Source organism: Xenopus tropicalis, chromosome 2 (genome assembly GCF_000004195.4).
Source record: "Xenopus tropicalis strain Nigerian chromosome 2, UCB_Xtro_10.0, whole genome shotgun sequence".
NCBI lineage: Eukaryota > Metazoa > Chordata > Amphibia > Anura > Pipidae > Xenopus > Xenopus tropicalis.
The window spans coordinates 16,676,620-16,701,426 of record NC_030678.2 but is presented as its reverse complement, the minus strand read 5'-3'; the positions used below and the strand labels follow the sequence as shown (position 1 = coordinate 16,701,426).

At 44.3% G+C, this 24,807-nt stretch overlaps 2 protein-coding genes across 10 annotated transcripts; one reads left to right on the top strand and one right to left on the bottom strand.

The window, feature by feature from the left end:
- Positions 1 to 483: 483 nt before the first annotated feature.
- Positions 484 to 8,756, bottom strand: rwdd2b (RWD domain containing 2B). 6 transcript variants are annotated; one of them, XM_012957284.3, is made up of 5 exons: positions 8,383 to 8,670; positions 6,289 to 6,508; positions 5,051 to 5,115; positions 1,581 to 1,943; positions 484 to 1,313 (listed from the first exon to the last, which is right to left on the bottom strand). In XM_012957284.3, the coding sequence occupies exons 2-5, from the start codon at positions 6,490 to 6,492 to the stop codon at positions 1,067 to 1,069; spliced, it is 879 nt and encodes a 292-aa protein (XP_012812738.1). In that variant the 5' UTR covers positions 6,493 to 6,508; positions 8,383 to 8,670; the 3' UTR covers positions 484 to 1,066. The 6 variants fall into 6 exon arrangements, with proteins under 6 accessions (XP_012812738.1, XP_012812736.1, XP_012812737.1 ...); XM_012957282.3 differs by having other exon boundaries at positions 5,051 to 5,118; positions 6,289 to 6,533; positions 8,383 to 8,669; XM_012957283.3 differs by having other exon boundaries at positions 5,051 to 5,118; positions 6,289 to 6,505; positions 8,383 to 8,669.
- usp16 (ubiquitin specific peptidase 16) lies at positions 8,662 to 23,651 on the top strand. 4 transcript variants are annotated; one of them, XM_012956697.3, is made up of 18 exons: positions 8,662 to 8,801; positions 9,386 to 9,458; positions 12,595 to 12,773; positions 13,944 to 14,047; positions 14,446 to 14,555; positions 14,841 to 15,031; positions 15,939 to 16,034; positions 16,149 to 16,282; positions 16,762 to 16,849; positions 17,989 to 18,061; positions 18,413 to 18,504; positions 18,843 to 18,899; positions 19,325 to 19,486; positions 20,217 to 21,009; positions 21,927 to 22,021; positions 22,188 to 22,274; positions 22,490 to 22,646; positions 22,748 to 23,651. In XM_012956697.3, the coding sequence occupies exons 2-18, from the start codon at positions 9,407 to 9,409 to the stop codon at positions 22,870 to 22,872; spliced, it is 2,595 nt and encodes an 864-aa protein (XP_012812151.2). In that variant the 5' UTR covers positions 8,662 to 8,801; positions 9,386 to 9,406; the 3' UTR covers positions 22,873 to 23,651.
- The last annotated feature ends 1,156 nt before the right edge of the window (positions 23,652 to 24,807 follow it).

Here is a 24,807-nt window from a genome sequence, read left to right as displayed (position 1 = left end):
TCATAGGCTTATTTACTGATTCAGCTCTGCCATATGTATGTATGTATACTATAGGCACCATCTCTCCCTACTATACCTGCTATCCCACAGCCCCAGTCCCTTCCCAGAGGCTATTATCCCACTGCTACTATAGGCACCATCTCTCCCTACTATACCTGCTATCCCACAGCCCCAGTCCCTTCCCAGAGGCTATTATCCCCCCACTGCTACAATAGGCACCATCTCTCCCTACTATACCTGCTATCCCACAGCCCCAGTCCCTTCCCAGAGACTATTATCCCCCCACTGCTACTATAGGCACCATCTCTCCCTACTATACCTGCTATCCCACAGCCCCAGTCCCTTCCTAGAGGCTATTATCCCCCCACTGCTACTATAGGCACCATCTCTCCCTACTATACCTGCTATCCCACAGCCCCAGTCCCTTCCCAGAGGCTATTATCCCCCCACTGCTACTATAGGCACCATTATAACAAACACTATTTCTATTATCATCCCTTATTTAATTAATGTCAAAATGACAGTTAATCTCCAGCAGTCCAACATATAACTCTGGTGATTTTCCATTAAATTACAAATATACTTACATTATTATATTTACACTGTGTCATACAAATTGTGGTTCTTAGTTTAGCAAATACCAGTCCATGTGTAAACATGATTCAGGATATGCACTTAAACAGCGGCTACCCATGGGATACCTACAAAGTGGCAAGGAAAAGCCCTGCAGTCTTGACCATGCAGGTGGTCTATAGGTCAGTGGGAGGCAGGTGGGCTGTCACCAGGTCTGGACTGAAATTCAAAATAGAAAATAGGCTCTTGCATTTCAAGGACCCCAGACCCTTTGCCAGAATTTCCCGATTGCCAGTCCGGCCATGTTTAAAAAATAAAAGCAAAATAAAAACATTCTTCATGTGATCACAGTCTCATCTTAAAGTTCTATTTCCTGAAACCTCTGCATGTATAACTGTGAATTTTACCTTCAAAATCTTTATAAGGCACTCGGCTTATTTGATTTAGTAACCATAAAATGCAGAGGAAGGCACAAGGTTGAACAAGTTCTATATTATCGTCCTTCAATCCCAAAGTACATAGGGAAGATGTCGGCGCACCCATATTCGTTAAGGAACTGATAGAGTTGCCCCAAGTCCATGTGATTCCCACGAGCTCCGTGCACATCAAATGCCTTCTCTTCCAGGGGTGGAAATTTCCTCATTTTCTGGATTTCTTTGCTGATGTCACATGGGGCGCCGGGCAAGGGGATGTCTTCTCTGTGTCGTATCATGATCCGCCTCCATGTCAGTTTTCTTAACCTGTAAAAGGGAGCGAAAAAAAAAAAATGTATTATATGCACCCTATTTACAACTAACTACAACCTGCCCCCTGATTGGCACAGTACAGACATGTGCCAATTGGAAGTGAGGGGTACCTGCCCTCCCACTCAGCTCCACCGTTAAGGGTACAGGTGAGTGATGGGTTAATCGTTAGGGCCAATAGTAGTATGGGGCCTCAGGATTACGGATTGCAGCCCTGTGCATAGTGATCAGCTTGATATTAGCAGCATGCAGGAAAGGGCTCACCTGTTCCAGAACTCTTCACAGAGATATCTCCGTCCTTCTACACAGACAATGCCAGGTTTTCCAGGCATAGAAAATCCAGAAAGTTCCATCTCTTTTGACCACTCCAGAATATGTTTTCTCTTTACTTTGTTATATATGTGATGACTGTAAATCCACAGTCTAGTGAATGTGGCATTATCGGGGGACCCCGGGTCCGTCTGTGGCTCGGACAAAGGTGCTGTGTCCTTTAGGTAATTAAAAGCATTGTCTCTGACCCACTCGGTGGCACTCAGTATGCACACATCTCCGCTGCAGTTACTCTTCAAATAGTTGCTGAGGTCCAAGTTAAGCTGGGCCTGCTGTGATCTGACCAGGGAAGGGGACCTGTAATTCAATAAAGATAATGTACTATATTTGTTATTGATGTTTTATTCCAGAAGCTAAATTACCCTTTATTGCTTATCTTGCTATTCAGCCCGTCTCCTGTTTATCTTCTACTCAAACCTTTAACTGGTTGATTGGGTACATTTTGTCCTATCAACTAGATAGCTGCTAAAATTCCAAACTAGCTTCTGAACAAAAAGCTAAATAATTCATAAACCACAGAAAAATAAAAAAAATGAAGACCAATTGATAATTGTCTGTTATCTATATCCATAAAAGTGTGTCCTTTGGAAACGGCCTCCTTCCTGAACTGCATCTAATGTTGCCCCCTTATCCCGTACCTAAGCTGTGAACGCAAAGTAGCGAAGTGAGGCTGGCAGCCTCCATGTCTGGCCCTATCACATCAGGAATGCTCCTGCTATGAGGCAAGGTGCAAAATCTGCCTCGGGCATTAGTGACCCAAAATGCTGCTGCTGGTAACTTTAAGAGCGAAATTTCTGGTTATTAGACCAGAAATGTTCTAGTGCAGAAAGTGCAATTGAGCAATTGGTGCGGTAAATTCTGGTTGCCGAGGCAACGAATATAATTATAGGCACCAGGACACCAGTTCAGAAACGGAACCGAATTATAAATACTGAACGGTTTAATTACTGTGTAGAATCCTGGGTGCCGAGGTAATAAATAGAGGTGTAGGCACCAGGACTCTGTCCCTTCGGGGAAGAAAGGCTGTCTTGATTTGTACTGACCAGAAGTAATCACAACGTAAAATATCGTCAGCCATTATATTTAACCATTTAGGCGCCGAAATAATAGGGAGTACATAAGCTGGGATTCCAATGCAGTTCGTCTTTTTGGCACTAATGGGCAATATGGCGAATCATCAAAGCCGAATGTAACTTATATGCCGCATAAGGAAATTACTAGCATTAGCGTACCGTATACCGATTATTTAACAAGTGGAGTCGATGCACGCCTAGGGTTGTATCGAGCGGTTAAGTAGAACCGAGGCAGTAATCGTGAACGCGATTCCTATGGGTAGTATATCGCATACTTGCAAGTGAATCTTGGGCGTTTCCGTGTATATATGATGAAGGTGTGTGGAGTAATAAGCCAACAGTGATTATAAGTATACCGAGGCAGTAAATATAAACGTGACCCCCATTGTGCACTTTCATGAATAGTGGTGACAGAACAAGCAAGTGTTAATGAGCGGGTCAACATTGCTATTGCAATCAGTGACGCTGCCTTTCTGCAAGAAAATTGCAATGGGTGGATGAGCCCGCTCAATTTTGACAGAGATATAAATCATAGGGACCACTACTAATTCGCGGTTAAAAGCACACCAGAAAGGTTAACTAGTGTTCATTACCCTGCTAGGCCTAATAGCAAGCATTATCTTATAACTGGTTCTCTACAGCATAAGAATAAGGAACTTGTGACTTTTGCGTTGTAATAATTTCATATTAATCGGACGTTGGACAATTACTATAAAGATGCACATGTTCTTAAGTTGCACCAGGATTAGCCACATATGAGGAAGGATCCTGGAAACAGAATACCAATAAACCGTGACCTAATACTCGGTGAGGCACTAGAAACAAATAAAGTAAGTTTATAATTAAGGGATCTATCTCGCGTAGAGCACCAGAATGACACTTACCTGAGTATAACAATCAATACTTACCTGATAATTTGCACAGTAATCCAACGATTAAATAAATAAAAATAAATACAGTGCAATACTCACCTGATCCCTCGAAAAACGGGGGTTAACCAATTAATAAATTATACAACACACGAAGGGTTAATTAAAGTTTATTGAATGAATGGTGTGCTTCTTTCCAACCTTTCTGTATAAATACCGCCAATATATACCTGAATGGAAGGATTGTAATTCCTTGTGGAAATTGTAACACGCAGACAGCATTGATACAAATGAAACCATTCGCAATAGACAAAGACATTTTGTAAAGTAATAATATCCAGGAGGATAAGAGCTAGAATTGAAACGGTTTCAAGGTGTGATTCACAACATTTTTAATACTTTTCCTTACTTCCTTTTCTATCTATTTTAACTTAACAATTTTAACTAGCAATAAGTAAAAGTTATATTTTAATGGAAAGAGGTGTGCCAGTTTTGTCCTCTTCGTGTCTATAACACGATACAATATATTCGTAAAATTCCAAACTAGAGAGCTTCTGAACAAAAAGCTAAATAATTCATAAACCACAGAAAAATAAAAAAAATGAAGACCAATTGATAATTGTCTGTTATCTATATCCATAAAAGTGTGTCCTTTGGAAACGGCCTCCTTCCTGAACTGCATCTAATGTTGCCCCCTTATCCCGTACCTAAGCTGTGAACGCAAAGTAGCGAAGTGAGGCTGGCAGCCTCCATGTCTGGCCCTATCACATCAGGAATGCTCCTGCTATGAGGCAAGGTGCAAAATCTGCCTCGGGCATTAGTGACCCAAAATGCTGCTGCTGGTAACTTTAAGAGCGAAATTTCTGGTTATTAGACCAGAAATGTTCTAGTGCAGAAAGTGCAATTGAGCAATCTACACCAGCAATGCGGTTACACATGGACCCACTCCGGCGCTGGAAAGAGTGAGGGGAACATTATCATGAAAGCCACCTCAGGGTAACGGGGAGGGGTTAAGAAATGTCCCTGCATCACTTCCAATGTACATGTTCCCAATACAGAACATGCATATTAGAAACCAAGGCCCAAACGGCCATTATGCCAAACACTGTGCTACTCAGTGTTCACAGCTTAGGTACAGTGCAGCTGTGGGACTAAACATTAGAGGTGGGCCTGGAGGGGACCCTTTTCATTAAGGAGAACTATTCCTTTAAGGTTGTTCATTTTCAGAAGCTGTCTAGGCAGAACAGGCAGTCAGGCACAGTAACATACACACGTATCCCTTTGCCTATACAGGAGAGGCATGAATTAATACATGATTCTATATATCAGCACTTACAGCATCAATTGAATAATGCCTTGTGCATTTATATTGATTGCTGCTATTAAGAATGTGTTTTTGCCTTTACTACCCAGTTAGCCTTTTATGGTGCATGCTATTGCCACTACCCCATGCCCACGTTACCTGACTAGGATTTCCGGAGGGACCGTTGGGTACTGCAATGGATAGGAACAGTGCAAGCCCAGCTCCTGCTAACAGAACAACAGAAAACAATAAGTTTGAGGGTAACAAATCCAACAGTAAAAGCATAATATAAAACAACAGGCTGCAGGGTCTCATTAAAATTCTTTCCAACTCCCACCCAACTAGATTGGTAACTTCATATAAACAAGGAGGAACATGACTGCAATAGGGCTGTTTTAGTATGTGACAAAAGGGCGCTTGCCAGTGGTCCATGAGCACAGGGGGCCAGTATCAGCATTTATGGAGGGTTGGGGATTGGTTCTTCCTCTCCCCAGTGTAAATGTTACAGAATTAGGAGACCATTAATGTCTGTAGCAGCTGACCTGTCACCTAGATTTATACCTTGGGCAATGGTGTAATGGGAGGAGGCCAGAAACCCCTAGAAATGACTTCTAGCAGGTTTGCATCTCCATTACAGACCCCTATCCCCATACAGAATATTTATGGAAATATCATATACAGTCTTTGCAGGGGCACCAGTACCATATGGCACTAATCACAAACAGGAAGCTGAGCTGGACCCTACTGCATTAATTGCCTCGATCCAAAGTCACAGAAGCGTTAAGGACTATGACATACAGAGCTACTTGCAGCCAGCTACATGTCGCGGCTACAAAATGCCAGAATATACCCTGCCATAGGTAATACAGAGTATCGCCTCTGCTAAAACACACGTAGACAGTTATCAGTATTGTCTATTTTCTAGCCACGAAAAGTAGCTGGATACAAGTAGCTCTGTGTGTTATTACCCTAAGACGTTATACTGCTTAGATCACATTTTCCACAGTTCCACTGAGTAATGCTGCGCAATTAGAAGCATCTATGTGTATCCATGTGACACACTGAGTGCCCACTACACTCTGCAATGCTGTACATGGTAAAAGCCATTGGAACAGCTAATTCCACTCTTGTATTCATACAGTGCTTTCTAGAACTCCCAGCATACTATGAACTGGAGCTCAGCTGAATCCAAAAATCCACAATGTGTTTCAACCTCCTGTAACATACAGCTCAGCATCTAAACAAAACTGAGACCAAGAAGAATCTCCACCTCTAGCAGTTGTTTATCTATTTCTGTTCTCTGGGTCTGAGTCTAGAAACATTGTGGCACAAGCTCCAGAACCAGTAGTGCAGAAAAAAGAATAACACCTACTGCAGTAAAATATTAATGCCATTACCTTGACTTTATCACTCTCCTCCACTTTTACATTCACTGTGAATTGTATCTTGGAGGACGGTGCACTTGAGGCTCTTTTTTCTGCGTAATCCCTCAGCTCAGCCAGCGCCACCTGATCCGTTACGACAAACTCGTCCTCCGTGGGGAACATACTAGAGAGCAGATCCAGTTCCGACAGCTGGGCCTCAATCTCCTCCAGGCTCATTGTGCTCAGACGGCTGCTAAAGAAAAATGAGTCACGTGGAGCTGTTAAAGAACCAGCCCAGTATGAAAACTACTGATCAATATGAACCCAGATACCAAAGATATTCCATGCAAAATTGTTAGTATGTAAATGTATGTGTAAACAGGGGCACTAGCTTTTCAAGAGCTTCTCAAAACCTGCAACTTCATTTTCTGCTTTTCAATAAATGCTGTTGGGGGATAGGCAAAAAATAATTGCGTGCCCTCTTCCTTTATCCATGGATAACATCGACTTGTAGAAATCAGGGTTTGATGGGCAGTAAGTGGTGTGCAAATAAGACCCTTTTAGGGCTCTGGCACACGGGGAGATTAGTCGCCCGCGACAAATCTCCCTTGTCACGGGCGACTAATCTCCCCGAACTACCATCCCACCGGTGAAAATGTAAGTCGGCAGTGGGATGGCACTTGCTGCGGAGGCGATTTCAGCAAATCGGTGAAGTTGCATCGCGAGGCATTTTTGGCAATTTGCCGAAATCGTGTGTGCCATCCCACCTTACATTTTCGCCGGTGGGATGGCAATTTGGGGAGATTAGTCGCCTGTGAACAGGGAGATTTGTTGCGGGCGGCTAATCTGCCTGTGTGCCAGAGCCCTTAGGGTGAAGACACACAGAGCTACTAGTAGCAGCTACTTAATGTGGCTACTAAAACAGACAATGCTGATCATTTACTGATAATTGTCTCTTCATGTGTTTTAGCAGAGGCAATTCTCAGTATTGTCTATGGCAGGGGATTTTCTGATGTTCAGTAGCCGTGTAAAAGTAGCTGCTATTAGTAACTTTGTGTGTCTTCACCCTTAGGGCAGGGGTACATGGGGAGATTAGTCGCGGGCGACTAATCTCCCCACAATGCCACCCCACCGGCTAGAATGTATATTGCCAGTGGGATGGCATACGCATCGCTGTGATCTCCCGCAGTCGCCCGAAGTTGTCTTCAGAGGAAAGTTTGGGGCGACTGCGGGAGATCGCAGCAACGTGTGTGTCACTGCCCTTAAGGTGAAGACACACAGGGCTACTAGTAGCAGCTACTTAATGTGGCTACTAAAACAGACAATGCTGATCATTTACTGATAATTGTCTCTTCACGTGTTTTAGCAGAGGCAATTCTCAGTATTGTCTATGGCAGGGGATTTTCTGATGTTCAGTAGCCGTGAAAAAGTAGCTGCTATTAGTAACTTTGTGTGTCTTCACCCTTAGGGCAGGGGTACATGCTAATCTCCCCACAATGCCACCCCACCGGCTAGAATGTAAATTGCCAGTGGGATGACATACGCGTTGCTGTGATCTCCCGCAGTCGCCCGAAGTTGTCTTCAGAGGAAACTTCGGGGCGACTGCGGGAGATCGCAGCAACGTGTGTGTCACTGCCTTTAAGTAGCAGCTACTTGTTGTGGCTACTAAAAAACACAATGCTGATCATTTACTGATAATTGTCTCTACGTGTGTTTTAGCAGAAGCATTTCTCAGTATTGAGAATTGAGTATGGCAGGGGATTTTCTGGAGTTTAGTAGCCATTATAAGTAGCTGCTACTAGTAGCCCAGTGTGTATTCACCCTAACACCCCTCCCCCTGTGTTAAATAGCGCAAATAGGTAGCAATAGTCACACAATACAATTCTGGGGCAGACCACCAGTGGGGACAGGGGACTTGGAGCATTTTCCCTACACTGTACATTAGCAATACAGTTCTAATGTACACACACCATTCCCCCTATCTTGCTAGCTAAACCCAAAGATAATTCAATAGAATTCCAGGGGAAGAGCTTTAGGTTAAAAATGCACAAATACAGCCATCAAAAGGCAACCCATCCTCCCATGCAATTCTGCAGCCTGCTCAGAAGGAGCTGCCCTGGTTCTTACCTTCATTCAGAGCCTGCTGCACTCCCACACACAAGTGACAGCACTCCAGGAAGCGCAAAGGTTTATTGAAGTAATTGGACAGCCGTCCTCAACTGTAACACACTGTAGTTTCCATCTTTGATAATGGCAACGGTGCCTATTTATTTCCCGTAGGAGTACAATGCCACCAGTTCAGCAAAGCAACTATGCACCCTGTGTAACTATTGCAAATGTGCAGCTCCGAATTTAAAACAACTTTCCCCCGAAGTGGTGACGTTGCCCAAAACAAACATGGCCGCTGCGCATTATACCGTACCACGTCGAAGGAGGGTCGATTCTCCCATTCATAGTCACACGGAGGGGGCGTGTCGGGAGATAGCAGATGCCTCCCTCTGATTCGCCACTTACGTAGTGTGGCTGGCTGTGGCCGCTGGACGTGTGTGAGTTGTGTGTGGGAGACCGGAAGCAACGGGAGCCGGTAACGTGGGGCGGAAGTAGTTAGTCGCCTGCGGGAGTAACACGTGGGTAGAAAGCCGGTGCTGAGGGTGGTTTTGTTGCTGCGCACACTCCTGCTGTTAGCGGCTTTCTAGCTGTACTACAAGTCCCAGCATCCCCTGTAACGCCTAGTGGCTGGGCTCTTGTATTGCCCTGAGCGTTATTAGTTTGTGTCACTCTTATTACCGGCTCTCCAGCTGTTGTACTGCAACTCCCAGCATCCCTCCTACAGCTGGAAACCTGCTCCGTGGCTGCACTTTCCCTATGAACTGGTTTTAAGCACCACAGTCCAGCAGTGCCGTAAGGGGAGACGCAATTCTATTTATTCTTTATATAGTTATTGTACATTATGGCTACTTCAGATTCCCGGATTCTGTAATTAGTGGCCCTGGATATTCTGCTTATTCCAGTGACTTTATGTTCCTTTTTGCTTTCACTTTCATGAATGTCAGCAGAGAAACTGGGCAATAGGAATGGGAATGGGTGTAGCACTAAACTCTGTGACTGACACTGATATACTCTGTTCCAGGATAAAGCCTGAGGCACCGCCATGGTAAAGAAGCGAGGGAAGAACCTCCCTGCCCAGGACTCTCTCGATGCAGGTATGGATTCTTACTGTTGTGGAATTCCCTCCCTGACTCAGTGGTACTGGCTGATACATTATATAGCTTTAAGAAGGGGCTGGATGGATTCTTAGCAAGTGAGGGAATACAGGGGTAGGGGAGATAGCTCTTAGTACTAGTGAGGGAATACAGGGGTATGGGATATAGCTCTCAGTACCAGTGAGGGAATACAGGGGTAGGGGGGATAGCTCTCAGTACAAGTGAGGGAATACAGGGTTATGGGAGATAGCTCTCAGTACAAGTGAGGGAATACAGGGGTAGGGGAGATAGCTCTTAGTACAAGTGAGGGAATACAGGGGTAGGGGAGATAGCTCTTAGTACAAGTGAGGGAATACAGGGGTAGGGGAGATAGCTCTTAGTACAAGTGAGGGAATACAGGGGTAGGGGAGATAGCTCTTAGTACAAGTGAGGGAATACAGGGGTAGGGGAGATAGCTCTCAGTACAAGTGAGGGAATACAGGGGTATGGGGGATAGCTCTCAGTACAAGTGAGGGAATACAGGGTTATGGGGGATAGCTCTCAGTACAAGTGAGGGAATACAGGGGTAGGGGAGACAGCTCTCAGTACAAGTGAGGGAATACAGGGGTAGGGGGGATAGCTCTCAGTACAAGTGAGGGAATACAGGGGTAGGGGAGATAGCTCTCAGTACAAGTGAGGGAATACAGGGGTAGGGGGGATAGCTCTCAGTACAAGTGAGGGAATACAGGGGTAGGGGGGATAGCTCTCAGTACAAGTGAGGGAATACAGGGGCAGGGGAGATAGCTCTCAGTACAAGTGAGGGAATACAGGGGTAGGGGAGATAGCTCTCAGTACAAGTGAGGGAATACAGGGTTATGGGGGATAGCTCTCAGTACCAGTGAGGGAATACAGGGTTATGGGAGATAGCTCTCAGTACAAGTGAGGGAATACAGGGGTATGGGAGATAGCTCTCAGTACAAGTGAGGGAATACAGGGGTAGGGGGGATAGCTCTCAGTACCAGTGAGGGAATACAGGGTTATGGGAGATAGCTCTCAGTACAAGTGAGGGAATACAGGGGTATGGGAGATAGCTCTTAGTACAAGTGAGGGAATACAGGGGTAGGGGAGATAGCTCTTAGTACAAGTGAGGGAATACAGGGGTAGGGGAGATAGCTCTCAGTACAAGTGAGGGAATACAGGGGTATGGGAGATAGCTCTTAGTACAAGTGAGGGAATACAGGGGTAGGGGAGATAGCTCTTAGTACAAGTGAGGGAATACAGGGGTAGGGGAGATAGCTCTCAGTACAAGTGAGGGAATACAGGGGTAGGGGAGATAGCTCTCAGTACAAGTGAGGGAATACAGGGGTAGGGGAGATAGCTCTCAGTACAAGTGAGGGAATACAGGGGTAGGGGAGATAGCTCTCAGTACAAGTGAGGGAATACAGGGGTAGGGGAGATAGCTCTCAGTACAAGTGAGGGAATACAGGGGTAGGGGAGATAGCTCTCAGTACAAGTGAGGGAATACAGGGGTAGGGGGGATAGCTCTCAGTACAAGTGAGGGAATACAGGGGTAGGGGAGATAGCTCTCAGTACAAGTGAGGGAATACAGGGGTAGGGGGGATAGCTCTCAGTACAAGTGAGGGAATACAGGGGTAGGGGGGATAGCTCTCAGTACAAGTGAGGGAATACAGGGGTAGGGGGGATAGCTCTCAGTACAAGTGAGGGAATACAGGGGTAGGGGGGATAGCTCTCAGTACAAGTGAGGGAATACAGGGGTAGGGGGGATAGCTCTCAGTACAAGTGAGGGAATACAGGGGTAGGGGAGATAGCTCTCAGTACAAGTGAGGGAATACAGGGGTAGGGGAGATAGCTCTCAGTACAAGTGAGGGGATACAGGGGTAGGGGAGATAGCTCTCAGTACAAGTGAGGGAATACAGGGGTAGGGGAGATAGCTCTCAGTACAAGTGAGGGAATACAGGGGTAGGGGAGATAGCTCTCAGTACAAGTGAGGGGATACAGGGGTAGGGGAGATAGCTCTCAGTACAAGTGAGGGAATACAGGGGTAGGGGAGATAGCTCTCAGTACAAGTGAGGGAATACAGGGTTATGGGAGATAGCTCTTAGTACAAGTGAGGGAATACAGGGGTAGGGGAGATAGCTCTTAGTACAAGTGAGGGAATACAGGGGTAGGGGAGATAGCTCTCAGTACAAGTGAGGGAATACAGGGGTAGGGGAGATAGCTCTCAGTACAAGTTGCCCCAGGGACTGGTCCGATTGCCATCTTGGAGCCAGGAAGGAATTTTTTCCCCTCTGGGGCAAATTAGGGAGGCTTCAGATGGGGTTTTTGCCTTCCTCTGGATCAACTAGTAGTTGGGCAGGTTATATATAGGCATTAGGGTTGAACGTGATGGACATACGTCTTTTTTCAACCTAATTTACTATGTTACTGTGCCCATTTAGCTTAATTAATCATATATAGGGCAAACGGGTAAATATGCAAAATGATCCTATGGCATTTAGCCTTGTGTTACTCAAATTTTTTTTTTCGGGGTACCCCAGCATCTTCTGCGCTTGTGTAGAACTAGGTGAAGAATTTCTGTATTGCTCACATACTCGCCCAAGGAGATATACAGGATGCTTTGGTCCTGGAACAATATGGTGGTGTGGTGCTGAGAGGAAAAGTAACCTGGGCACCAGCTTTTTGGCCTGGGGTCTTAAGAAAGCAACTAGAATCATGGGGGATGGGTATCCCCTGGAAATGTATTCTTTCCTTGTCCTTTAAAGCAACATAGTACTTTCCCCTTAAGAGAGTCAGTTTAACATAACCAAGTTCTGTAGTGGGTTTAATGTTCCCTTGTGCCAGTGCCTCAGCAGTTACATGCTGCAGGGGTTAGAATTTAACCCTCCCAAAAAGGAGTTCAGGATGGTCAAATCTAACCCCTGCACTGTGACGTCTCCCTGTGTACTAAAGTAATAAAGCCAGAGTAAAGCTGTGGTGGTCAGAGGACATGGAGCAGTCATGGTGTGGCCTGTTGTATTCAGTCACGCTCCAGAACATAAAAGCATCACATGGGAAGAGGATGCTTCCTGATCTTTTGGCTCTGCACAACTTTGACAGCATTTTGACTTGTAATGTCCGTTTGCCTGTCCCATTGCAGAGCCAGTGTGCAAGCACCTCCGCAAGGCACTGGATGAAGGGAGTGTGAAAAAGGCACTGGTGAATGTGGAATGGACAGTGTGCCAAGAATGCCAGGCAGACAACAAGGAGAAGAATAACTCAGATGATGAGTTGGTTGAAGACCCTTCTGTCTGGCTGTGTTTAAAATGTGGCCATCGGGTAAGACATTTATATAAAATAACTATTGCTATGAGTCTGGCTGCCAGTTCCCTTTAAGGGTGCCGTATTGTACAGTCTTAGTCCTTCACAGGCCTCTTATTCATTTGCCATTTAGTACAAACTTTGTATTAGACCTGAGTAAAACATTATTTTTTATTATTGATTATTATTATTAAACATTTCTAAAGTGCCAACGTATGCCACAGGACTGTACGATAAATGGGTTTATACATAGGACATAGAGAATTACATTCAAAGCACCCAATAACCGTTACAAGAGGTAAAGAGGGCCCTGCCCAAAAGAGTTTCCAATCTATTACAGAAGAGCTTACATGCTGATACTGTTTGTATGATAGTATGCAGCACAATTGTTGTAAAGGCAGAGATTGAATAGGCATGCCAGTAGATTCCTATGATCTGCATCAATTCCCAATTAAATAGAAATGCATGTATAGTATCCAGTGACTTTAACTTGTTCAGCCAAGCCCTGCCTAGGCTGCACCTAAATTCCTTTGAATGAAATCTTAGAGCAATGCTGTCATGGGAAAACATGTTTATTTTTAAAACCCATCAGTTAAAAGAGTTTCTCCAGCAGAATCCTGCATTGTAATCTGTTTTTCATAAACACAGATTTTTTTTATATTTAATGTTGAAATTTCACATGGGCCTAGCCATATTTTTCATGTCCCAGGGTGCCACAGCCATGTGACCTGTGCTGTGATAAACTTCAGTCACACTTTACTGCTGCGCTGCAAGTTGGAATGATATCCCCCCCCTTTCCCAGAAGCCAATCAGCAGAACAATGGGAAGGGAGCAAGATAGCAGCTCCCAGTAGGTATCAGAATAGCACTCAATAGTTAGAAATCCAAGTCCGGCTTAGGACTCCTCCAGTTACATAGGAGTAGGAGAAACAATAGGTTAGCTGAAAGCAGTTCTAATGTGTAGCGCCGGCTCCTTCTGAAAGCTCAGACTCAGGCACAATGCACTGAGATGGCGCCTACACACCAATATTACAGCTAAAATACATTTGTTGGTTCAAGAATAACATTTTAAATGGCAGAGGGAATTATTTGCTATGTAAACAGTGTAATTTAGAAATAAAAATTACCCCGTTAAAATCATGACCGAATCCGTTTAATAACCTATAAACTGACTGCATCTTTTTTCAAGGGCTGCGGCAGAAATTCTGCGTCACAGCATGCACTGAACCATTACAACACCCCCAGGTCAGAACCACACTGCCTGGTTCTTAGCGTGGATATGTGGAGTGCATGGTAAGTTTATGCTTGTTTTACTATCATTTCCCTTCTGCTGGAGGTGTGTTTAATTCTGAATCATAGTGTAGTGTGTACTAGTAGGATGAATGATACGTGCTGGCTCCAGGGTCCAAAGTTAGACACCTTCTGCTTAAGCCAACAGAGACTGTTTGATGCACTGTACTACAACTCACATGAGAAATGTAGTATTCCATTATCGCTGCATAACTAGGATCAATTGACTTTAATGAGATCCCCAAAATATCCTTTTAAACATTACCTTTTCATAGATGAAATTTGGAGCTGAAGACATAGTCATATCATGCTGCTTATTAATGTGTCGCAAATAGGAGTACATTTTATGAATGAGACATGAAATAAATGTGCTTGGCTTTGTGTTTCTCGCTTCCCTGTAGGTGCTACTTATGCGACAACGAGGTCCCCTATAACCGCTCTAGTCGGTTAGGCCAGCTGGTGGATTATTTGCAAAGAAAAGCCAAGGCAAAAAGCAAAAGTACAGATTCAGGTAAGTGAAAACCCAGCTGTAGTGCAACAAATATCTTAGGCGGCACATAAGTATCTGCCCCAAATTTGGGCTGCCCCTTGCATGATTGTGGCCCACAGAAGAGTTTTTCTCTGCTTTAGAGGGCAGCATAAAATAAATAGAAAGCCCAAACTGATTGCATACACTTGCCTATTGCTCCAAGCCTACAATGACTCCTATAGTAGAAGCACTATATTATGGCAGTGCATCCAAAGGAAGAGAACCTTGCCATTTGTTACTTGAACTTTTACTGTATTTTCTTTTCAGCTGCCTTGGATGAAGAAGTTAAAGCTGAAATCGTGGCTGAGAATGAAGTCAAGATTGAGGATCAGGAGGAGAAGCCCAAGGGGCAAGCCAAATGGGACAAAGCCAGTAGTACCCAGAATAACAGTACTGAGCCTACTGTCAAGGGCCTCAGTAACTTGGGGAACACGTGTTTTTTCAATGCGGTGATGCAGGTGAGGAAGATGGTTTTACTTGCGCACTCTCCTACATTCTGTGTTGTTGCATGGAGACAGAACCAGTGCATATAAAAATATTGCACACATTACTAATTAGCAGCAGCATGTATCTTTTATAGGTCTGGGATTATTCTGGTGCTGGATTGTCAGGTCCGGCCTATTTCTAATGGGGAATGTCACATCAGTATTTTAGACTTGGCTTTGCGCCACATCTTCTGTAATGCATTACAATGACAGAACCCGTGGCTAAACATTTCTCTAATGTCTCAGGGAGACACAGAACCACTGGGGCAATGACTCCCCAGTCCATCAGGAGGTGGGACACTAATAATTTCAGAATTCAGCTTTTCCGACCCCCCAATTACCCCATGCTTATCCACATTCCTATCAGGTTTTTAAAAGGGATATAATGAGTGGAAAAACAAGAATGTGCCAATGCATTATACTCCTAAATGTAGAAGGAATGTGCTTAAAAAGTAGTGTTTTGAGCTGATTTATTGACAGTTTTTCCACCCCTCTATTTCACTTTCTGCTGCCCCCTTTCCCAGGCTGTGCAGGGGAGCTGGTGGCACTCAGTACACTGCACCGTTAGATAGGAACCAATCAGCAACTAGGCTGCCCTGATAGGGAACTGAAGCCTGTCTGTGTGACTGCAGGGCTGTGATTGGCTCTCCCTCTGCTACTGTGCTTCTGGCAGGGTCCCTAGGCCTGACCTAATTGTAATATTCCTCTTGCAGAGTCACCGATTTACTCAACCTCAAACTTGTACATAAACAATAAGCAATTTTTAGTTATCCAAGATCATTTACTATCAGTATCCAGATGGCATAATGTCTTCAGATATTTCCTTTGAGCTAGCATTCAGTCATTACAACTATAAGATGTCCTAATTTTTTTCGTGCAGAACCTATCCCAGACACCTGCTGTAAGGGAACTTCTAAATGAGGCAAAAACATTAAAGAAACCAGTGACTGTTCCACTGCCGGATTCATCATCTCCTGTAAGCCCTTTCTCCCTATGTGCAATCACTGCAGTCAAGCAGATTCTCCTGTAAACGTTTAACTCCCAGAATATTTCCTTCTCTGTCGCCTTAATATCTGTGATTCCGTTTCAGACCAATGTAGAGGTACATCTAGAGCAGCAGCCAGGACCCCTGACCTTGGCAATGTGGCAATTCCTGACTGAAATGCAGGAGACAAAAAAAGGAGTTGTCACCCCAAAGGAGGTCTTTTCTCAGGTCTGTAAAAAGTGAGTATGTGCTAGAAATAATGCTAAATGAGGGAGCCTCCATTGCAATGGGAAGGGTGATCTTTGCAGCACAGAATGGGACTAAGCAATAGAAATGTGCACCGTTTATGTCCGACTACCAAGCACAAGACCTCAGAACCTGTCCTGCCCTACTATCCTTATTCAACATCTCCTGCCCACCATCACTTTCATGTTCTAGCTGGTCTTGTTCCTTAAACCCAGTGACTTCAGGTGCATAACTGTGATGCCCCCTCTTGATTAATGCTAATAAAAAGAGTGGTTCGAGGAATCTCTTGCCCTCTGATAATATAGTGTTCCCTTACAGTTGGTATTTCTGTCTGGCAGAGAGGAGTATATATTATTATTATTATCAGCTGGGTAGCCAGTAATCTGCTTTGCCTGCCTTGTTTATATATTGAGTTAGTGTTTTTTTTTTTGCTCATGAGCTTTTAAGATAGCAGTATTTTGTTTTCTCCCAGAGCAATACGGTTTAAAGGCTACCAGCAACAAGACAGCCAGGAATTGCTTCGCTACTTGTTGGATGGGATGAGAGGAGAGGAAATCCAGGTAAGCTTGAGACTCACATTTTAGAGCTCATATGTAAACCAATATCTTAGGTGGGAAAAAAACACACTGCAGATTCCAGGCCCAGACTGAGATTTAAAATTGGGCCTGTGTGTATTTGTACTAACAGCCCCCACAGGCCCGCAAATAGTGACTGTCTATAGCATCGAACATCAGTCCTTCTGGGATTGGCCAGAATCCACTGATTGCCAGTCCAAGCCTCCAGATTCCACAGTTTTACCTATTATGCATCCAGTGTAATCACAGGCATGATCTTGCTGCAACCGTTGCATGATTACCAATATAGTACTTACTAATGTCTGTATTTGTAAAATTGCATGCAAGTGCTCTGCAGGACATACATGAACAGCAATGCTCACTGCACCTGCAATGGTGTTAGTGTGCAAATACGTTATGTGTTTAGGTGCAAAACAGCCCTGAAACAAACAACGTCTCAAAATGTTATTCATTTCTGGGCTTCCCCCTGCAACCATGTGTCCTGTACTTCTCAGTTTGGCCCTTTTCAGAAAAGCACCTTGAGGTAAAGGGTAGCATCTATTGACCTTTGCTATTGGTGTTTTTGCTTGGGGTTTTAATATAAATAAATAAATACATTTTTAAAGGGGTTATTCATCTTTAAATTAGCTTTTAGTATGACCACAGAGAGTGATATTCTGAGGCTATTTGTAATTGGTCTTCATTTGTTATTATTTGCGGTTATTGAACTATTTAGCTTTTTATGTAGTAGCTCTCCAGTTTGGAATTTCAACAGCTATCTGGTTGCTAGGGTCCAAATTTCCCTAGCAACCAGGCATTGATTTTAATGAGAGACTGGAATATAAATAGAAGAGTGCCTGAAAAGAAAGATAAGTAACCCTAACAATAAAATTGTAGCCTCATAGAGCAATATTTTTTTTTCTGCTGGGGTCAGTGACCCACATTTTGAAATCTGGAAAGAGGCAGAGGAGGCAAATAATGAAAAAAACATAACAAATGTTAAAAAAACAAGACCAATTGAAAAGCTGATAAGCAAAAACATTTCTATAACATACTAAAAGTTAAGATAAAGGTGAGCCTCCCCTTTAACAACTGGAGGGCGGAGGTTTCAGCATCTCTTATCTACTCTTTTTTTCCTTTTGTAGAGAGTATCTCTGGCAATGTCCAAGTCACTACAGAACACTTTAGATGAAGAAGAAATTAAAAAGATAGTGAAAGGTGAGTGTATGTTTCCATTTGCGAAAAGAAAGAGATATTTTGTTTCCTGAGAGTGCAGGGAATCCAGTGTTGCCTAGATGTACATGTATTGCACCAGATGCAGCATGGGGACCACTTTCCTGCTGCTAGTTATTACCCAATAACACTTCTGTGTGCCACAAGGAGGAGCAGAGCTAGTAGTGCAAGGCCTGCCGTCATCACTAGATCTCAGAATTTTAAAGTTATTGGATTGGTTAACTGTACTCCTAAACATAACTTTTTTTTTTTTTTCTCCAAGCTGATTTTGCCATGCCTGTTCGTTTGTTATACTTAAATTTGCACCATTAGTAAAATTCCATCCATCTTTACCAGATAGTGAAAAGCGCAGAACGATTCCAAACTTTGTGGATCATTTGTTTGGGGGAGAGCTAACGAGCACAATCATGTGCGAAGAATGCCACACGGTAAGTCAGTCTGGCTGGAGATGCAGGTTAAGATTTGCTCGCTTTGTGAGGTCGCCAAACGAGCAAATCTTTCCCCCAATATGACTATATGTTATAGTTAGGGCTGCCATTGGACATACTGGGACCCCATACTATTTATTTTATTGGGCTATCCCCCTTCCACTTTTGCTGCAAGTCTTTAACCTGGGTTCCTTCCTGTCACTGACCCCCTGACATGACTCTTACCCATTCCCAACTGATGGCTGTGGTTATGGTTACTCCTGTGTAGCAGTAGAACAGCAGTTTTATGGGAAATCAGTATTACTCTTTAATGGAATCAGTTATTTCTCTCTCTTTAGGTGTCGCTGGTCCATGAACCATTCCTTGACCTCTCTCTGCCGGTATTGGATGATGTGGTAAGGCCTAGGGCACACAGCTCAGTTTTAATTTGTAATATGGAGAGTACAATGATTGCCTTGTTATGTTTAATTTTAAATCGTGATTTGTAGTCTGCAGCATTTGTTTATTTCGGCTTACCAGCCTTGGCCAGCATTGGCCGTCTCTGGCTTTTCTGTGTCACACAGGCTGTGTGCTGGTTGATACAGAACCAAAGCTACACCTCCCAGAATCCTAAGCCCCAAGCTGCTCATGTGGTGCCACAACTGCAGCCCAAAATACATGGGCAGTTTTATCATTCTAGCAAACTGGAGACTCCTATTTGCGACTTTTTTCAGAGAGAAGTTGCAACTTCAAAATCCTCTGTGGGGACTTGGGGGAATATAAAAGTTCTGGTAATATTTTAACAAAGTACAAAAATATGTTTTTGTTTTTTTTTTTTCAGATTGTAAAGAAAAATAGTCAGAAGTCATCAGCACCGGCTCCAGAGAGGAAAGAGGAGGAAGAAAATGATGACGGCTACATCAAAGAGAGGGACGAAGCATCACCTGGGGCAAGCAAGCACCTACAGAAGAAAGCAAAGAAGGCGGCTAAAAAGCAAGCCAAGGTTTGTCATGTCCTCTGGCCTGGGATACAAAATAGACCCTGGCAAGTACACAGAGGCCCAAACAGCCCCACACAGGCCCAATAAATAATGACTGTCTATGGCATCTTACAGCAGCCCCTCCGGCATTTGCCAAAACCCACAGATTGCCAGTCCAGCCCTGCATGTCCTGCTCCTAACACTGGTCTGTGCATTGGGTGACAGAATAGAGGTAACATAATATGTATTGGAAGAGAGGTTAGGGAATGCTAATAATGGCAAATGGGTAACTACTCACAGATCACAGAAATCAAGGTTTTCAATCCTATTTTTTTCTCCTGTGTCACAAGGCTGGGGTTTTGGGATTTTATACCATTAAGTCAGCTGCAAATGACTAAGTATAGATGGTATCAGTCTGAGTATGTCCATCTTAATGGGCTATGGGCCATGTCTATTGTCTTATTGTAGTAGGAGTGGGTAGTATTGTAGAGGTATGGGGAGTGGTGAAGTGGTGAAGCCTAGGGCTGTCCTGCTAGTGGCTGCTTAGGTGTTAGCTTGGGCAAGAAAGAAAAAGTAAAATATTCTGCCCTTTATATTTACATATGTAGGGAAGATTTTTTAAAAAAAATTAAGGTATGGTGGCCCAGCACATACCTGAAACTTGATTGTATGCAGCAATACCCTGCACAGCACCACACAGGCTTGTATACACACCATCTCCATTCATTGCTTTAATCTTTCTCAACTCCAACAGAATCAGCGCAGGCAGCTGAAAATGCAAGGAAAGACAGTGCTGCTCACTGATGTGGCCAAGCAAGAATGTTCCGAGGACGAGGAGGAGATTGCTCCAAACAATACCGAGTCAGAGGCCAACACCAGGCCAGACGATGAGGTGCCCATTGCTGATGGCTTAAACACCATGAAATCTGATTTGTCTGCTCTGGAAAATGGCAGTGAGACTATTGAAAGTGCCATGGAAAGAGTCACAGAGGATACGGACCTTGATACTTCTGGGCATAATACGGAAAGTGTGGAAATGAATGCTATGGAACTTGTGCGAAATATGGAAAACAACAATAACAACAACACTGATGTGAATAAAACACTTGAGAGGACTGAGGGCAGTGGGGTAGACAGCATGGAAGCCACGGCTGCTGTGGACAATGGAAATGCTGATACGGTGTGTGTGGATGATACAGAGGCTGCCAATGGTTTGTTGGATTGTTCCGCTGCCAGTATGGATAATGAACTAACCAACTCTTTAAACAGACTCAAGCTCAGCTCCGACATAGAACCCACCCAGGTAGAGATAGAGATATTACCTGACCAACAGCAGCCCCACACGCAGATCTACGAGGTGATAAATGAAGACCCCAAAACGGCATTCAGTACCCTCTCCGAAAGGAAGGATCTGCCGCTGGATGGGTACTCTGTGCTCAGTTGCCTCTATCAGTTCACTCACAAAGAGACCCTCACTGGGAACAACAAACTGCTCTGCAACGTCTGCACCAGGAAACAGGCCAGCAGGCTGAATAACAGCAATAAAGGTAAGAGACGTGGGCCTCTGTGATCCAATTGTACAGCAGCACAGCCCCCGTACCCACCAGCTGCTGCTTCCCTTACTTCAGAATTGTGTTGTATTCCGGCTTTCGAACCACACAACACAAAAACACAGGACTCCTAATATACCACTATACTACTATAATCTGTTCCTTCGAAAGGTATTAATAAATAAATACATTTTTATATGCTGAAATCCAGCTGCAAAACAGTTTGCCTCTTTCAGCATCGTTTGAAATCCCGGCAGGGGAGGAGGGACTAAAACACTGATGTTACAAACTATAACAACTTCTCCACAGCTGACAGACAGCATGCAGGAACTACATAACCCACAATGCATTGCATCCTTTCCTTATTGACATCACATGTGCAGGGGATTGTGGGATTGGGAGGATGCAGGCTGATGGCAGTCGACTACTGTTACATTTTATTTGAGTGACAAAGTAGCCAGCCAGATCAGCAGGGGAACAGGGGGCGGGGCTTAGGGAACTGATCCAAACCATATTATTACATTAAATATCACGAAAAGACTGCATATTTTTAAACTAATGTATACTGCAAAGTTGCTGGAAATTATGTTTACTTTTCAAAAAGCTGAAGTTTTAAAATGTTTGGGTGGAGTTCCCCTTTTATAAGAGTATCAAGTATCTAGATCTAGACCTGAAATCATGAGATAGGTCAGGTAATTGGCTGCTGCATGGACAGCACAGATCTAGATCCCTCAGGCATATGCCCTAAGTATAGAAATTCCCATTGAGAAGTATGGAGACAGACTGCTTCAGTTTGAGAGCTCCAAGCTCCCCAAGGGGGGACAGCCCCACAGTTTGGGAACAGCTGGATTAGGATAATATTCTTGTCTTATTTTTTATTCATTTACTTTTTATTTATAAAAAAACAATTTTAGGGGAAAAGACGTTTGTTTACACCAATGCCAAGAAGCAGATGTTGGTGTCGGACCCTTCTCCCATCCTCACTCTCCATTTGAAGAGATTCCAGCAGGTAGGTCCCTGTATTCACTGATTGTGGCTCTGCAGTGGTGTAGTTTTATGTAGGGTCTGTGACCACTGGACGGAGCCATAAAGCATAACCGTAATGCTGCTGTGCAAGCCAAGTAACCATTATATATCACTTTAAAATCATGATCTTTTTGATGTCTACCCCCCAGAATGGATTTAACCTACGGAAGATTAACAGGCATATAAAGTTTCCTGAGGTGTTAGACTTGGCTCCATTCTGTACCTCAAAATGTAAGGTATGTATTGCCCCTCTAGCACATCTTGTGGGACTCCCATGGCACCTCTTCACTGCCAGGGGGCAATTCTCTGTAGGGAAGTACTGCCCTGTGTATAAACATTCATCACGAGTTCCATTGTTGGGGCAGAAAGGCAAGGCTCCCAATTGGTCAGTACATGTCCATCATCAAAGTTTTGGCAAAAATGTATAAATATGTACTATTTCCGCCTGCAGAACATCCCTGCTGGAGAGTCGCGGCTACTGTACTCCCTGTATGGCGTTATTGAGCACAGCGGCAGCATGAGGTCCGGCCATTACACAGCGTTCGTCAAACTGCGCAGACCCAACCAGCAGCTCTGTGAGATGGTACTCAAAGGAGTCATTCCAGAAGGTAAAAAAATCTACTCTTCAATTGGCTGATAACTTTCTTTGTCACTTAACTGTCACTTGTAATCAATATCGCTCGCTCTCTCTCTCTCTCTCTCTGTGCAGTCTCAGGAAGTGAACCCGGGCAGGGCAGCTGGTACCATATTAGTGACAGCCATGTTCAGGCAGTGTCCCTTTCCAGAGTGCTGAGCTCCCAGGCCTACCTGCTCTTCTATGAGCGAATGCTGTAATCTCCAGCAGCAGTCTCTGCCCCCCCCCGGGGCGCTGCCGAATAACCAAGGAAATATTTATTCAAAGTGGACTACTGACATCTTATTTTGGGTTCAAGAAGCTGAGCCAAGGCCGAGGCAACACCGGGATATATATATATTATATTATACTGCAGCCATGAAAATGGGGCACCCTGCAGTCTGAGCGCAGTGTTAATCAAAGGGCGGTGTTGTTCGATGCAGTGTTGCAAGTTCATGTGCCTCCATAGCCTTCAAAGCCAAAAAAAAGCAAGAGTATTTATTAATATCCATACCAGGAAGCTAACTAAAACTCAGGGGATGGCTGACAATGGAGCTCTGTACCATAAGAATAGGGTACACTGTCTCTTTAAGGACAATAACCAGAATGAGTCACTGACCAGTTCCCCTTTGCTTGCCATGGCCCAGAGGGTGGGCTTCATTTTATAGGGCACCTATCACCCCCATATTGTTTCCCCTGCAGGGGTGCGGACTCAAGTGTTGCCCTCACTCCAGTTGTGGGAAATAGTAGTTCTTCTTGAAAAAAACAGCCCCAACAAGATCCCTCCCGGTGAGGGTAGCCAAGCTATTTTTTTCACGAAAAAACTATTGTTTCCCCCAATTAGAGTGTGGGCTCTATCAGCCTGTAACAATATGGGTGATAAATGCTCTTTAATGCAGTTGGGGAGTCTGATAACACCTGTAGCCGTAACATTAACCGATGTTTTGGGGGCCTTCCTGCACCTACAATAATATGCAATAAATGATATATTTTAAATGAACTGCTATTTTTGTGTTGTGAAACAAAGCATTGCTGTCTGATATTCCCATACTTGTTTAGTCCATAAGGAGTAGGCTGGGGAGGAGAGGTTTTCTACAGGATCAGGGAGGTGTAGTTTAACAAACACATTCAAGTAACGGTTAGTAACCACCTGGTGGCCACTGGCTATTTCCCTATGTCATATACAGGCACTGTTGTACATTGTTTATCCTCCCTTCCCACCAGCCAGGCACATCTCTAGCTGCCTTCACCCAGCAGCCATGTTTCTATGTTCGCTGGTCACAGTGGGCCGAGGGGGTGCAGGAGGCTCTGATTGGCTGGAGGTACTGACTGCTGCTGTGTTCCAGCCTATCCAAGGTACAGAATACAAATAGTTACCTGTGTTTGCTTGAGAGCTGGTGAAATAGCAACCCTCGCCTGCTAGGGGGCAGTAGTACACACCCATCCAGAAATATTCTCCAGTGTTATAAGCCTTTGCTAGATTGACGGGGTCCAAGGGGTTTTTCAATAGACGAGTGACACTTGGGACTTGCCTACATTTTATCAGTAGCTGAAAGTGGCTATTGTCTATCATTCACAGGGCTTTGAATGGTGTTGGGCTTTAGTGCCACCCACACAATGGGCATCTCATTTCTTCAGTATCTGTAATCTTTGTGCATCTCCTATAATGCCATGGCACAATACTAACAGCCGCTCTGAGCACACTGAGCATGTGCAGTGCCACTGACACTCCTTAGAAACTCCAGATGGTGACCATCCTGTGCACAACAATAAAGGCCCGCATCATTACTGTTAGAGATTTTTTTGCTGCCAGCCCTTCCTTTAGGTTTTTCTATCCAATGAGAGATCTAGTTCTATCTGTTCACAGAACCTCCTCAGGCCCTAGAGTGCAGTGGTTGATTGAGGCCTTAATGTTACCAGTAGCCACACAGCTGGACTCTGGAAATGTTAGTCAAGCAAAACCAGAGATGCTGAGACCAATGACAGTTAGAGATGGATATCAGGGCCTTATTTCAAGGGTTCTGGAGTCAGGCAATGACAGTACTAGAGCCCCTACACTGAATGCATTTGGAACTACAGCGCCACCTGCAGTTTATTTTCACCTGCCTGTCGCTGTTTGGCAGAAATGAAGTTACGGTAGTGGGAAAAGTCTAGAA